The sequence below is a fragment of the Marasmius oreades genome, chromosome 11 (genome assembly GCF_018924745.1).
Source record: "Marasmius oreades isolate 03SP1 chromosome 11, whole genome shotgun sequence".
Classification (NCBI taxonomy): Eukaryota; Fungi; Basidiomycota; class Agaricomycetes; order Agaricales; family Marasmiaceae; genus Marasmius; species Marasmius oreades.
Window position 1 is genome coordinate 1,547,312 of NC_057333.1, and position 15,628 is coordinate 1,562,939.

Here is a 15,628-nt window from a genome sequence, read left to right on the forward strand (position 1 = left end):
CTGTACTATCATGAAATGATGCAACAATTTCCTTTCTTCTGGCCACAAGAAATCTTTGGAGTGATTCTTGTCAATGACCTTTTTCCTTTCTAAAGTATATCTTTCTCCAGGCAAATATTCAGGTGGATTAGGAGATAGTTCTGGAAGTTCCGCTAGTGGATCTCCAGTAATATTCCTTTGTACCCTAAATTCTTCTGACATTGGTGCAAGTTGCGGTCTAACCTTCAAGTGCACTGGTTTATACTTCCCAAATACAGAGGCTGGCTCTGAACTTGTTAGATTCTCAGGGTTTCCGTAAGGAGTTTCTGAGTTATCATCGATAAGTGGGTTCTCTCCACTTAATCCTTTTTCCATTTCTTCTATTCTAGCGCTAGAGGCTAACAAGGCTGTGACTTCTTCGAAATCAGTTTTACTAGCTAAGACAAACGCTTCTGCTAATTCTGCTGACTCAAAGTTATTCTTTTCTGGTAATTTATACCCTTCTATCTCAATTTTATTATCCTCAAAAACAAAACTCAATGCAACCTCTCCTTGATCATCTAACAATTCCTCAAGGCTCAATGAAAATTTTCTGTTTCCGAATTTTCTTCTCTCTTTAATTCATCATCTCTTTCTTTTCTAGCCTGTCTGGCTCTAGCATTTTCTCTTCTAAGGATTAGCTTCTTTGTTTTATGGCGAATCTTAATTCCCTCACCTCTAGGGTAAGTTGGTATAGTACACTTTACTCTAGTATTAGGGCAAGTGATTACTATGAGTTGATCACCATCTGGGAAATTCTGAACCTCTGAGTTTGTTAAAACGTCGAAAGGTCTTCCCAACAAAATCTGATAAGGAGCATCTTCAACAACATGAAGTTGTAAAAAGACTTCTACTTCACCAAATGTGAAAGGTACATTCCTTGCTAATCCCTTAGTCCTTTGTAGTTGACCATTTGCAGATTGCATAACCACATTTGTGTCTGGATCCCAAATCATTCCAAGTCCAATAGCTACAACCATATCTACTGCAACTATCTGAGATCCACTATCTATGATAGTTTCCACTCTTTCTTTGGACCCATTGACTTCTGGATAAATACATCGAAGACCATCCATTACATTAGCAACAATGAAAACATTACGCTGCTGTTCTGTAGGAGGGTCCCTGATATACTGTTCCACCGGATCTTTCTGAACTATCGAACCAGCTTCAAGCTGTCCTCTAGCTTCTTCCAAAACTTCAAATGTTTGGTCAACTTTGAGTTCATCAAGATCGACAAACTCACTTTCCGTTCCAAAGTTAGAAAATTGCTTTACTAACTTTTCATCTATTTCTGCTTCGAAAGAGGACTTCGCATCCCTTCTAGGCAGTCTTCGATTTCTAAGTTTCCTTAACAAGGCTTTCTGTAATTCCGGCGAAGCTTTTATAGCATGCGACGTCGAAATCTCAACTTCCTGTCTCAGAATTTTGTCCGCAATTTCTTCCACCGCTTTCTGCTTTACGACTTTCCAATCATCATCATTCAAAGAAAGTTTCTCCGACTTAGGCCTAATAGCCCTTCTAATGTCTTCGACTTTCTCTGAAATGTTCCGGCTTCCTTGACTCTTGTTTCCCTGGTCTTCTTCTGGTTTCCTGGGTAAAGCAAAATCCCTTGGTTGAAATATCCTCTCAATCAGTTCTACCCGATCAAAGTGTCTTTCTTGAGGATCTTCATTCTCTGAAGTTTGTTCCTCAATAGTTTCCTTTTCTTTCGAGTTCTTTGAAGTCGGCGCATTATCATTTTCTTCATTTTCTTTTCTCAACTGTGGAACTACGTACTTGGATCTATCAAAGTTTTTCGGCGGCGAAATCACAACTTCAGGCTTCAATCTTCGAGGTTCCTCAAGGGTCTTTTCCTGGGCCTTATCCCTTTTACTGCCCTGCCCTTTCCTTGGAACTTCTAGTTTTTTGAGCCATTGAGTTTCTTCATCAGAACTGATAGTACTTTCGATTCATCTGAGTCACCCATTTCTTTGATAGTTTCTTCCAGCGCAAACTGGAAGTTCAAGACCGGCGTTGGCTCTTCTTCGACTTCAAACATCAAGCTCTGCGCCGTCACCGAAGTCTTAGCCGTCCATCCTTTCTCTTTGGCAATTGCCCAAATCCTTTCTGCACGAGTTGGTCCTGGTTCACCGAATCTCACAAATGGAACCCGGTCCCTGTTCTTCAACTCAAACTTTCCATCAGCATTCCTTCTCAAAATTCCCTTCGCCAATAAATCTGCTTGTTCTGGACAGTCCCTCACGGTATGTCCTTCCTTATTGCAGAACCAACACTGCATATCTTCGACCCAGTTAGACTTCGATGAAGTCTCATTTCCATTGCGTGGTCTATCGCAAGGACGTTGGTATTGGTTTCCGTTATTCTGAGTCCCATTTCTGGTACTCACTTTCATTGTTCTCATCAATTCAAGGAGTAATCGGTTATTATTTTCCGTTGCCTTATTCTGTTCTGAGACTTGCTGTCCCAATTCTCGGAGTTTCACATTATATGTGTCCATCGAAGACGAAACTTTCTGTTCCCATTCGTCTTTGAATTTCTTTTCCCTAGTTTCCGGGACCGGTGGTCTCAAAAACTGATCTTCAGACTGTCTTACACCATGAAGCATTGTATACCCTGCAGGCGTTAACCCCGCATAGGTATCTCTACCTGATTGTCCTACAGTCGCAGACAACCAAGCACGACAAAAAACTTGACCGAATTATTCCCACTCACACCGATACAAGGGTAAAAAAAATAATGTGTTTTTAAGCTATTTAGAACAATGTGGTCATGATACAATGAGCTGATTTCGTCCAGGCTCAATATGGAAGTTTTATACCCCAAAAATTGAGACTCAGCTAAAATAAATCGTTAAAATTATGAAAAAATGCAGAAAATGCTCCATTTGCCAAGCTGAGCACGATCCTGGTAAAAGTGGGGTCATCGGAGAGGCGAAGTTCATGTCCAAATATGGTAATTTTGCAGGCATGCACGTGCCTTCGCCGCAACATGACAGTGGGAAGGCCTGCCAAACACAAGAGAAATATTGCTGGCCTGCGAAATCAAGAGAAAACCAATGTACATGATGACAGACTTCAAGAAGCCACAGAGACAACAGCTGCCATCAGTTCTCCAAGTTCTCGAGGCAGATCCGAAAATTTCAAGTCCTCAAATGAAAGTGAACACATAGCGGATATGCCAGATGCCCGTGCAACGCCATGTTATGATGTTACGGACACAGATTACAGTCGGACGAGGAAAGGTCGGGTGGCGAATCTTCCAAAGATGACTTGGCAGTGCGAGAATGGGAGGAAGGTGAGTTTGACGATGAGGGATTACAAGAACGGATGTTTTATTATGCAGTGGCTATGAGGTTATACGGAAGTTTATCAACCGTTTGAGCACATATCGTCATGGGCTTACCGGAAAAGCGGCAGAGTGGGCTGTGCGGAAGCAACGGGGTCACCGAGCAGTCTCACACATGGCAATGATGAGCATTGAGGCAGTCTTAGATACAGCAGCACCACTCTCATAGATAAAGAATGTATATGCACGGGGTAAGGGCTGAGATAGCGGCTAAAAAGCTCATTGAAATCGGCCTAACAATTGAGACTCGGAAATGGGTCGTGGGAAAAACTTCGGAATACCATTTTTCGACGTATTTCGCTGGTCTGAGTTCGAATCTGTCATTCCTTTGGCCCAGAAAATTCAAAATTCAGCGTTAAGAAAATTGTCGCGCTTGGTTGTCCACGACTGTACTTCTGGTAAATATGCACCTTGTATCATCATGTTACATCCATGCCGGACCGATCCGGACCGACGTGTCACAATCACTTACTCCACTTACCTTAATCTCCGTACTACCTATTAAAGCCTAGACTATCGGCTGGGAGTCGGTGGTCCAAATGTGGATCCGACTATTGGATCTGTCTCGGACCTTGTACATTTCTATCCTATATAAGATGTACAACTTAGTAGTTACATTCTTTAGAATTAAACTCAACTCTGGTTTCCCAGTGACCTGGTCTAAGGCAGTTCAACTCAGGGAGCCATTGTCCAATAACTTCGGGTACTGTCAAGACTCCGTCATTCTCTTCCCTATCTCCTTCGCTCTCCTCGTTGCTCTCCGATACACTCCGATCAACTCCGTTTCTTTCCTCTCTTCATCTTAGATCAATCTTCTTCTAGTATATCCTTCAGTACATATCTTATATCTTATCTTATCGTTTCTCCCTTTGGTTCCGTTCGGTTCCGAGTCATTCCACACGTCCTTAACAGAGGCTAGCGATGCAGCTAGTGGCATATTGTTAGGGGTGGCTATAACCTATGAACCTGACAGAAGCGTTTCACTGTCTCAAAAGGCATACTTCAAATGTATGCTACAAAATTTTGGACTCGCTGATCATCTTCCCCACAATACACTGTTACCTTCCTCACAAAATCTCCTGGAGTCTCCAAACCCGTTACCAATGGATGACAAGAAGTTCATGTCAGACAAACCGTACCACGAACTCCTCAGATCAATTCAGTGGGGTCAAATATGTACTTGCCCAGACTTATCGTTTGCTGTCAATGTTTTGGCGAGGTTCCAGAACAATCCAGGACGACAGCATTGGGAAGCTTTGCTTCATGTCACTGATTACATTAAAGGAACCTTGGAGTATCGTATACGGTACAGTCCGGGAGGTGTCTTGAAGCCTGTTGGTTGGGATGATGCTGATTGGGGTGGTTGCAAGGACACCCAACGTTCTACTTCCAGGCATGTTTTCTTTATGGCAGGTGCACCTGTTTCTTGGGGCTCAAAGTGGCAAGCTTCTGTTGCTTTGTCAACAGTGGAGGCAGAATATATTGCGTTGGCTAGAGCAAGTCAACAAGCAGTGTGGATGGTCTCATGGCTTGGAGAGGTCAGAATCAATGTTGATGGGCCAATTGGTTTACATGGTGATAACAAGGGAAGTCAGAGTCTCACAGAAAACTCAAAACACCATGGTCTAGTAAAACATATCGACCTATGCCACCACCATATTTGGGAGAAGGTTTCAAGGAAGCAAGTTTGCACTGTGGATGTCGATAATGGGGATAATTAGTGCTCCTGGCAGATCGGATTTGGATCAGATATGGATGTATCTGACCAGATTGAGTAGTTACCACCTGCCATCCGGCATCCACGGATGGCAGATCATCCAGCAGATAGAAAGCCGAGATGCCCATCCGCCCTACATACTCACCAAAAACAGTGAAGGACTTACTGAAATAAATAAAACTAGTTGTATGTACCCAAACTTCAATAATTTGGCTGTCTGAGGCTATTTTTGATAAATTACCAATCAAATTCTTTATGTCCCTCTGGTTGCCATGCAGGCAACGACTAAAAATGGTCAAGTGACCAATAACTGGCATGATGACCACCGTGCACACGAGGAGTCCTCAGACTGATTGTCCTTTCACTTTTGGCTTCTATGAAGGCTTCCGTAGAAGAATTTTGTATTTATCAAATTTTTATATTTTTCAATTACGTGGAACACCGTGAGCATCTACAATATTTGTAGAGCCACCTTCATCCTTGATCCTCTATCAATTCATCAAGGTGGACTGAAAATTTGAAGACTCAGTCCCTCGTTGTTCTCTTTCTTTCTGCGCTTCCTCTGAACTCTGCGTCCGTGGGGTTGGTTCCAGCTAGGTTTTATCTTAATGCCTTCCCCTCTCATGTATGTAGGGATGACACTTTGAATTCCTTTGTTTGGGCATGAAACCGTAACCCACTGATCTCCATCTTTTGAAGTTTTGCACTTGATTCCGTTAGGACATCAAAGGTCTACCCAAGAGAATCTGAAAGGGAGCTTTCTCCACTACATGAAGCTGCAAGTATACTGTTTACTTCACCAAACTTGAAAGGTACATTTCTGCATACTCCCCAGTGTTGGTTTCAGTTGTCCATTGGCAGACTGCATGTGAATCACTGAATCGGATCCCATTGCAAGCCTAATCCAGAGCAACCCATGCGTCAATCACGATTATTTGCGATCCACCATTGATCACCGCTTCTACTCTTTCCGTAGAACCGTTAACCTCAGGAAATACATATCTGGTCCCTCGGACAATCCAGCTACTATCCGCGACCTTCTGTTTTTCTTCAGATCTAACTCAGTCGATAAACTTCCACAACATCCGGTGAACTATTGAACCCGCTTCCAATCCGTCTTCTTCCTCTTCCAAGGTCTCGAACGAATCTCGGTCTCAATATTATCTACTTTCACAAACTCCGCTTCTTCATCAAAGGTTCCTCAGCCGCCGTAGAGTCTTTTACCGGGTAGTCTAGCGTTTGAAGGAACGCTTTATAGTTCTTCATTCAACATGCTTATTCCTAACTCACTGTAGCAATGCCTTTCAGAACTCTTCTGAAGCAGTGAGCTTGTTCAAGCAAACACACTAGGATTGGCCATCATTTGGTCAATTAGGTCTTGAATCACCGTTGCTTATATCTTTTTGTTTCAACATTTTGAAGATTTTCGTGAGCACTTTCTTCACGTTTTGGACCGAACCTTCTTAATTTTTGAAGCACCCTTGTCTTCAGGAATTACGCTTGGAGGCAATACAGAATCCCTTGGTTGTGGGACCACGTTCTACGGGCTGAATTTTATCGAATACCCTAGGCGGAGTAGAAGGATGTCTATCGACCTGCGACGGAGGTTCTTCTTCATCCGATTCTTCTTCTTCAGAGACCTCTTCTTCGAAAGCTTTCTCTCTGAATTATCATACGGTTGTTTCCAGAAGACGGCGTAGATATTACTACTTGGGGTTTTGGTGGTATTTTTATTTTTGGGGTCCTCCGGTCTCCTCTGGGTATCTCGAGATCTATCTCTCTTATCTGAGGAGTCCATCATTGGACCTTTTAGTTTTTGAGCTGTGCGCCCGACTGGCGACGAGTCTCTACCTCCAAAGCAGCAATTCTCTGTAGCAAAACTTCTATCGTGAGGCACAGATGGCGGTCTGAGAGATCATCATCAAGATCCAAGTCTCCCTGTAAGAAGAAACTGGTCTTTTCAGCACCTGGCCATCCTTTTCTCTAGCGATAGCTCTAATTCTGTCTGCTCGTGATTCTTTCTTCACTGGATCAGGCGGTGGGAGGTTATTCCCATATTACATCTCCAATCTATTCGTATGTTCATTCTTAACTATCCACTTCTTCTGGGATAGCTCTTGTGCTTGCCTGCATTCTCTCAGAAATGCCGGGTTCATCATGAATAATGCAATTTTTGTCCGTAGAGGCCTATATGGCTGCTTGCCGTGGGGAGTTGGATGCGATCTGGTTGAAGGCCTAGATCCACCGCTACTCTGCCCTTGGCTTCCATTATGATCCATGCCGTAGCTTGCATGTTTTTGTAGAAGTTAGGCTGACTGAAGTCAGGCATCTTCTTCAGCTCAGAAACTGCAGCGGATTCATTCAGTATTCTGTGCGTCTACGGAGGCCAAAAGTTTCATTGTCAACTCATTCAGAAGCTATTTCCTTCTTGTGCGAAGACAATGGAGCTATCGTAGGCTCGATTTTTGCCGAGTGATCAAAGGGGTTCCTACGGGAGCGCCGCTTTCACTCCTAGAGTATAGCTAACCGGATCTAAGCCCTGTGTGCGTAGGCCTACTAACTCATTACTTATGGTCAAAGCCATATCCCTAACTTGGGAGAAAGCAAAGGGTCTAGCTGGAAGCCACCCACCCACTATCTACTTCTACGGGCTTTTCTGCCTGCAGGTTTCGAGCGTAGTGAGGGTGTAGCCTCTTTCTGATCTCTGCCAGAATGTCGGTCTAGACATTCCATGAAACTTCTGTACTTTCTCTCGATTTGACAAACTTCCTGCAAGAGTTTGTGCTTCAAACTCAAACTCCATATTAAGCGAAGTAAGCTTTTGTAGCTGTTCTTCTCCTATACCAGAGAACCTAGCCTTCAACAGATCTAAATTCTCCAGTGCTCCTATTTCTAAATCCCTAATCGTGAGACGAATCAAACATCTCTTTCTCAAAAGCGGTCCAACTATAGCCTCGTAGATGGCAAATGATGTGCCAGGAGTCGAGAGGTCTCGAACTCCATTTGAATCATTGCTAGAATGATAAAAGATTCATCTAACTTCCAGCTTGACTTTCCCATATTGTAGGATAGCCGCCATCCATTCCCGTGATTTCCAGGATCTAGGCGGTTGAATGTGGGGAGCCTTCGTTTGACGTATCCTTGTCTAATTCTTTCAAAGCCCTTTAGAGAACTCCGTCCAGGACTTCTTTATCGGTCTTTCTTCATCTTTGCCGCTACTGGGTCATTCGATATATGGGACATACTTGGGTCTCTCAAGAAATAAACTGGGTTTAGTTCAAAAGAATAAAACTCTTCTTCCGTAGGTGAAGTCTGAATTGTATTCGGAGGGTAGAGATGATAAATTGAAGAAAACGGTTCAATGTCTTCAGTTAAAATCTCTGGGGTTTCGTATGGGGTTTCTAGCAACTTGGTTTCTAGGACCTTGCGTAGATCTATCTCGGAAAGCTTCTCTCGGACTTCTGTCAAAAGAGAAACCGGGGTTTCTTAAATCGTTTGGATAACTTGGGTAGCTTCTCTTCTTGCGTAGAATTGCGCGTAGATCGAGAAGACTGACCAGCTCTCGGTACTTGAGCTGGGGTACTAGATGCTAAAGCCGTAAGACTATGTGTCTGTAACTTGTTTGCCAGCAGCTAGTGAAGTCACGAGTATTACGTCGCTGTGAACTAATCTTTCTGAGAGAAGTTCTTTTGGTTTTGTTGTTTTGTAGTTCGCCCGTAGGCTAAAACTACCGGAATTTCACAATATTTAGTTTGATACTGAATGTAATCTTATTTCCCCCTCGGTGGTCACCAGATAAAGGCGAAGAATACCACTCAAGAGTCAACCTAATATCAGAGCTACGAGACCAAACTCCAAGTAGCACCACACCAAAATCAACCCAAAAATAGTGAAACCTCCGTGTAAAGTCTATTCAATTACTCGTTACACACCAGGAAAGATTGCAAGGGTGGACTGCTTGGCAAAGTTACGTCACAAGATCACAGTCTCAGTATCGTATGAAGTTCTTATGAAATCAATGTGTAAACTGCAAGTGTAAAAAACAACCACAGCTTACGGGATTCTAAGGTTTGTAGGGGCTCTGTTTATTGTCCAGTGGACGTAAAGTGGGACTATGAATTTCGTCTACGGTAAGACTAATATTAAACGATTGGAACTATTGCCCTCGGCGGACACGAAAACTAAGTCCTCGGCGGACCGAACGGCTAAGCCCTCGGCGGATCACGAAACAGTAATCAAGACCTCGCGGCCTACGGTGACGGATTAGTTCTCTAGTTTTTGACCTCGACTGGTCTCGTTATAGTTCAAATCAAATCCTTATCGTTTCACTGCACAAAGACAGGCAAATCTCTCTAATTGGTGTCAAGAGCAGTTACTCACGGAACAAGCCCACTCAGGACTTTCCTACGCAAACGGGTAGTACTTTTGTATCACGATACATAGCTGCTTTTACTACTTCTACGCTAGCTTTTAATCCTACACTTGTTGCATCTCTAAAAAATAATGCACCGTAGCTACAATCCATGCGGAGTCTTATCGCTAGGGACTGCTACATGTGCAGAATCTGTCTACGAGCTTTTCCGTATTCGAATCCATATGTTTTGGACGCAATCTGGACCGTTCTTCATTCTTGTTTCCAGCATGTAGAATACCCTACATGAAGCGCACCATATGGTATTTCCTGCCTACGGACCTTATCCTCATTTCGAGCGTTATCAAAATCATATGGACTTTGTGTGTCCAAGTAGGTCCAGCATATGGATCACAGAGTTCCGAATCGCCATAACACATGAACAGTGGACTCCAAGATCCGTTGTTCATTCCTGCCTGGTTCCTGGGTACTCTATCTGTATCTGGGATCTGTATCATGTCTTTTGTCTTTTCCTCAGATCGGGACTCGATCTACGGTCATATCAAATTTCTCCTAGTCTGTGTGGTCCAATGTCCGATTTCTTGTCAACTAAATCCCCGGTAGTAAATTTTCCTAGTATGAAGGTCTTTTGACTTTGTTAAGTTCTGCTCTGAGCGGTTCTGTGAAGACTACAAGTCTTCTAATAGTACAATCCCTTGATATGCCAGTGCATAGTAGAATGTAGAGAGTAGAACTTCGGTGAATTACCGCTTAAGTCCTCTGCTCATAGTGTTCTACAGGTTTGACGGTCATACAGTTTTCTGACACGATCTTGACTCTCTCTAACTGGTCTAGCTGGCGGCACATCCTACTAGCGGCACTAGCTTTAACTAGCAATTCGGACTCACTCTAGTTCATCTGATAAATATCGGCTCCGTAGCACTGTTTTAAAGTGCAAAAGAACCTTGTAGCATAGTCAACTAAATCGCATTATGCCTTGGAAACAAAAGGGGTCAGGATGTATCCACATGCAAATGTCAAAGATATCTGACTCAGAACAGGAATAAAGAAAATATGAGGAAAAGGAATAAGGAATACTATATTCTGGACAGTTTTATATCTAATTGACATGTACTATACCTGATTAAGGGTACTTTGGTATCTCTGAAAGGGATTTCTCTATATTTTGACTTTTACCATATCTTGACGTTTGATTATTATTTATTCGAAAAAGCGTATATAAGGGAGGGTGGTAGCAGTATTTCCCCAGTAACCTATGACAGAAGCCTAAGTGCTTTCTAGGGGACTCTGGCTCATACTTTGCCCCACTTCTTGAAGTTGGTGTTTGTATTTGGAAAAGATTAGATTTGAACTTTGAATTTGATTTGAATTTGTTGCCACTTTGGTACTTGGAAACTTTGAACTTGTAGAGTCGCTTTGACTCAAATTTGAATTGAATTTGATAGTTCTATTTGAACTTAGAAAAGAATTGAACACCTCCTTGAAGTAGTGAACCATTGAAAGCCTTTGTCATTTTGACTTGTGAATGCAGAATTTGAATTTGTTTTGAACCATATAAAGCCCCACCCTTGAAGTCTTATCTTAGAGTTCTCAGTGAACCTTGCTGAGCGTCCATTGATACGACCTCCACAAATCAAGTACACTAATTGCTAGTGTTGGGTTTGGTTTTGTGCACTTCATGCTTGGAGTGTGTTTTGCTGCACCTAGTAGTAGTTTTTAGTGCCGTTAGTGGGAGGAGCCTTGGACAAACCAGCCTAAGAAAAGAAAATTAGACTAAAGAAAAGATTTAAACAGACTAAAGGATAACTTACTGTGGCACTTTGCTTGGCGATTGGTAGAGAACGATGGCCCCAGCAGTCAGGAGGAACCATAAGGAAAAATAGAGGAATGACTTACTGTGGATTAGAAGAGAGAAGGAACAGGTTTTGGAAGGTTTTGGACGAGGCCAGTTTGGAATGATCACCTCTTCCTGCTCTGCCTCTGCCCCGCCTGGATTCTCAAGGCCGTCCTCGTGTTAACCTAGTCATGGGCTACTGAAAGGGTTAGCACCAGATTAGGAGCGGATATGGAAAAGAATACTACGACAGGGGAGGCGACTTGCTCATCCACTTTGGTTGCCAGAATCATCCTCTTCTCCATCATCTTCTTGGTGTTGTCAACCCATTTTGGGAAGCCGTTTTCTGCCTCTGTTGTGTCTGAAACAAAGAAAAAGATTAGATGTAAGGTAAGGAAGGATAAAAGAAAGAAACTTACCTTCTTTGTGGAAGAAGAAAGTGGTCTTCTTGACTGGCGGAACTGCTTCGATAGAGCTTCAGAGCTTTCGAAGGTGGAGGCGAGTTTCCTTTCTGAAAGTGAGCGCCGTTGGGCAAGATCCAAGGAGCGTCAATATTCAGGAGTCCAAGCTGGAGGACTGAATACCCAAGAAGGGCTACCACAAAGTAGTTTTAGTTGGGAGATAGCCAGTGCAGGCTGGTTGAAAAGTTGGTTAGATAGGAAAAGGAAAAGGAAAAGATTATATACACTAAATTATAGCTATCCCAGAGAGCAGCTCTTCTGCAGATAGGATCCAGGCATCAGGTTGGATCTCTGGAGGTGCAAAGCAGGAAATGCATGGCCTTAAAGACTGCCAACAGTTGGGAATAAATGATGCGTATGTTTTGTGCAGAACTCATCCACAATGTGATTCTGTAAAAGAAACATCAGATGGAATAAAAGGAAGGAAGGAAATGGACTTACAAGGCCACGTTCTTTGAACTGGAAGGCTGCCTTGATAAAGCCTTGCTCATCTTCGTTCTTGACAGGATGCGTTACTGCATCTTGGAAGCAGCGATGGACGCGGTAAAGGTCGTTGTTGAACACCGATACCGTGATTGTTGAACTCTGTAAGCCCAGGAAGCATAGACATGGTTAAGAGAAAAGCGATCGTTAATGCGACTTAGTTGACTATGCTACAAAGGTTCTTTTGCACTTTAAACAGTGCTACGGAGATATTTATCGTTATTAAGAACTAGAGTGACGAATTGCTAGTTAAAGCTAGTGCTGCTAGTAGAATGTGCTGTAGGCAGCTGAACCAGATTAAGAGAGCGGTAGATGTATTAGAGAAAACTGTATGACCGTTGAAACCTGTAGAACACTATGAGCAGAGGACTTAAGGTAATTCACGAGTTCTACTCTCTACATTCTATTATGCACTGACATATCAAGGGATTGTACTATTAGGAGACTTGTAGTCTTCACAGAACTGTTTGTAGCAGAACTTAATGGAGTCAAAAGGCCTTATACTAGGAGTACTTACTTCTCTGAGGATTTAGTTGACAAGAAATCGGACATAGGACCACAGACTAGGAGAAATTTGATATGACCATAGATCGAGTCCCAATCTGAGGAAAAGACAAAAGACCTGATACAGATCCCAGATTACAGATAGAGTACCTAGGAGACCAGGCAGGAACCAACAACAGATCTTGGAGTCAGCGCTGTTCATGTGCTACGGTGATTCAGAACTCTCTGGATCCATGTGCTGGAACCACTTGGACACAAAGTCCATATGATTTGATAGCTTGTCGAAATGCAGGATGGAGTCCATAGGCAGGAAATACCATATGGTACACCTATGTGGTCCATTCTACATGCTGAAACAAGAATGAAGAACAGTCCAGAATTGGTCCAAAACATATCGAAGAATATGGAAAAGCTCCGTGAACAAGATTCTGCACATATCGGTCCTAGCAATAAGACTCGCATGGATTCGTAGCTATGGTGCATTATTTTAGAGATGAAACAAGTAGAGATAGGATTACAAAGCTAAGCGTAGAAGTAGTATAAAAGCAGCATGTATCCGTAGATAAGAAAAGTACTACCGTGTGTAGGAAGAGGAAAGTCCTGAGTGGGTTGCCCATGAGTAGCCCTTTCTTGACACCAATAGAAATATTTGCCCTGTCTTTGTGCAGTGAAAGCGATAACATTTGATTTGAACTATACGAGACCGTCGAGGTCAAACTAGAAGAACTATCCGTCCGTGGGCCGAGGTCTTGATTACTGTTTAATGATCCATCGAGGGTCTTGGCGTTAGTGTCATGAGGACTTAGTTTTTGTGTCCGTCGAGGGCCTTAGTCTCCAATCGTTTGAATTAGTCTTACCGTGAAAAAATTCACAGTCCCACTTAGTCCACTGGACAATAAACAGAGCCCCTACAAACCTTAGAATCCCGTAGCTGTGGTGTTTACACGCAGTTGCACATTGATTTATAGGACCTTCATCGATACTGAGACTGTGATCTTGTGCATAGCCAAGCAGTCCACCCTTGCAATCTTTCCTGGTGTGTAGGTTATTGATAGACTTTTGGAAGTTTACTAGTTTTGGGTTGATTTGGTGTTGGTGCTACTCCGTAGCTCTGATATTAGGTTGACTCTTGAGTGGTATACTTGCCCATTAGCATGAGAAGGGAAAAAGTAAGGAAGGAAGTTAAACAAAACTTGCAAAAATCCGTAAAAGGGGTTGGTAATGGGTGCTGGGAATAATATATCTACCTCTATCCTCAAGAACAAACCAACCTATCAGTGCTATGTGTAGCACTAACAAATCAATCAATCCTCAACAATATAGCTATCCCAGTTGTGAAGAGTCTATCGCACTCAACACCCCAGAATTGCAAGGGTGGAAATGCTTGTCAAAGTGCGCTTCTTATCTCAAAGGGTAATACTGAAGACTAGGAAAGCTACCTCTTAGTTACAGCTATCTGTGCTATGCTTGAACAGCTAGGGGTTTTGTATTAGGGTTGCTTTGTGTCCAGTGGACTTAGAAAGGAGTGGAAGGCTAGGGGTCCTCTGTGGACTATGAAACTCAATACAAAGACTGTTCTCTGAATAACTCTGAAGGTCTCTGAACTGTTCTCTGAATTGCTCACTCTTATCCAATCTCTTATCCAATCACTGATTTAACAGGGCAAATCTAATCTCTATTTGGAGGCTATCGTGGGCAGTTGCTCTGAAACTTTCCTACACACTGGCAGTACTTGCTTGCCTTAACTACAGATACAGGCCTGGTATATACAATTTTCTACACTAGCTTACAAATTGTCTTTGTTGGCTGTGCTGGGTTCTTGCAGGTGATGCTATCTGGCTGCATTCTACTTCTTAGTATTAGCATATCCTCTCTGGCAGCTAGCTCTTTCCACCAGGCATCTGCACACAGTCTGGAAGAGTCTAGATCTCTTAGCGTCGCTGGTCTCTATTCATTGGTTAGTCTCTTGGCGAGAACTTCATTATGGTTGGCACATGGAATCTGATCCTTAATCCTATCGAGGCGCTAAGCTCTCTCATTGTCTGAAGACAGTCTCTCTTTGATGCTTGCACATGTTTGGACACCTCTCCGATGCGCACTTGACTTCATCTCATTATTGGTCTTGGTGTGTTTTACTTCTCTCCATAGCATCCACTCGGTCAGTATGAACCACTAGCACTCAACACTTGTGGCGCCTTTCTCTAGTCTGCCTTTGTTTGAGGAGTGCTCTCTCTCTCAGGAGTCTGTTTAGGACTTCATCCCTCTGTCTGAGTCCAGTACTGAGCGTAAGCCTCAACCTAATATCCTGTCACTGTGCATACTAGAGTACAGAGAGTGGTCTTTCTGAATAGTGACTGCTCGCGTGGTGTCTTCAGATTTTCAGACAGCCTTAGGTCTTCAGGCTAGCTCTATGGGATGCTCTCTAGCTGTTCTCAGCTGTACTAATGTACTACTACTGGCCATAAGCTTTAACTAGCAGCTCGAGACTTACTCTGTTCTCATTACAATGTCTATATCATTCAAAGCACTTAGTATCTGTACTAAAATGGACGTAATGTAAGCGTGAATGTCGAAAAGTAGCACTATCGGCATCGCCAGATGACAGAAAAAGTCACGAGTTCCTCTCTTGAAACCAAGTGGAGTGGGAATTTCCATAAAGGAAGACTTCTTACTCTTTAATACATGGACCTTGATGGCTTAGATGTCGAATCAATGGCAGGAACAGATCCCTTGATAAGATGTGATAGATAAGAAAAGGATAGATTACAGGGAGTCTTGCGTGAAATATCGTGAACTTCACAGATATTGGGGCGTCGGAATGACTTCGGAACGAAGGAGAAATGATAAGATAAGATATAAGATATGCGGAAGGATATACTAAAGAGGAATGA

At 42.9% G+C, this 15,628-nt stretch overlaps 1 protein-coding gene across 1 annotated transcript; it reads left to right on the top strand.

Annotated features, from left to right (window-relative positions):
• Positions 1 to 3,009: 3,009 nt before the first annotated feature.
• E1B28_003292 (uncharacterized protein) lies at positions 3,010 to 3,315 on the top strand (the record flags this gene model as incomplete). The annotated part of the gene is made up of 1 exon (XM_043160264.1): positions 3,010 to 3,315. A coding segment is annotated over one exon (306 nt), but the record flags the coding sequence as incomplete, so codon positions are not given.
• Positions 3,316 to 15,628: the final 12,313 nt, after the last annotated feature.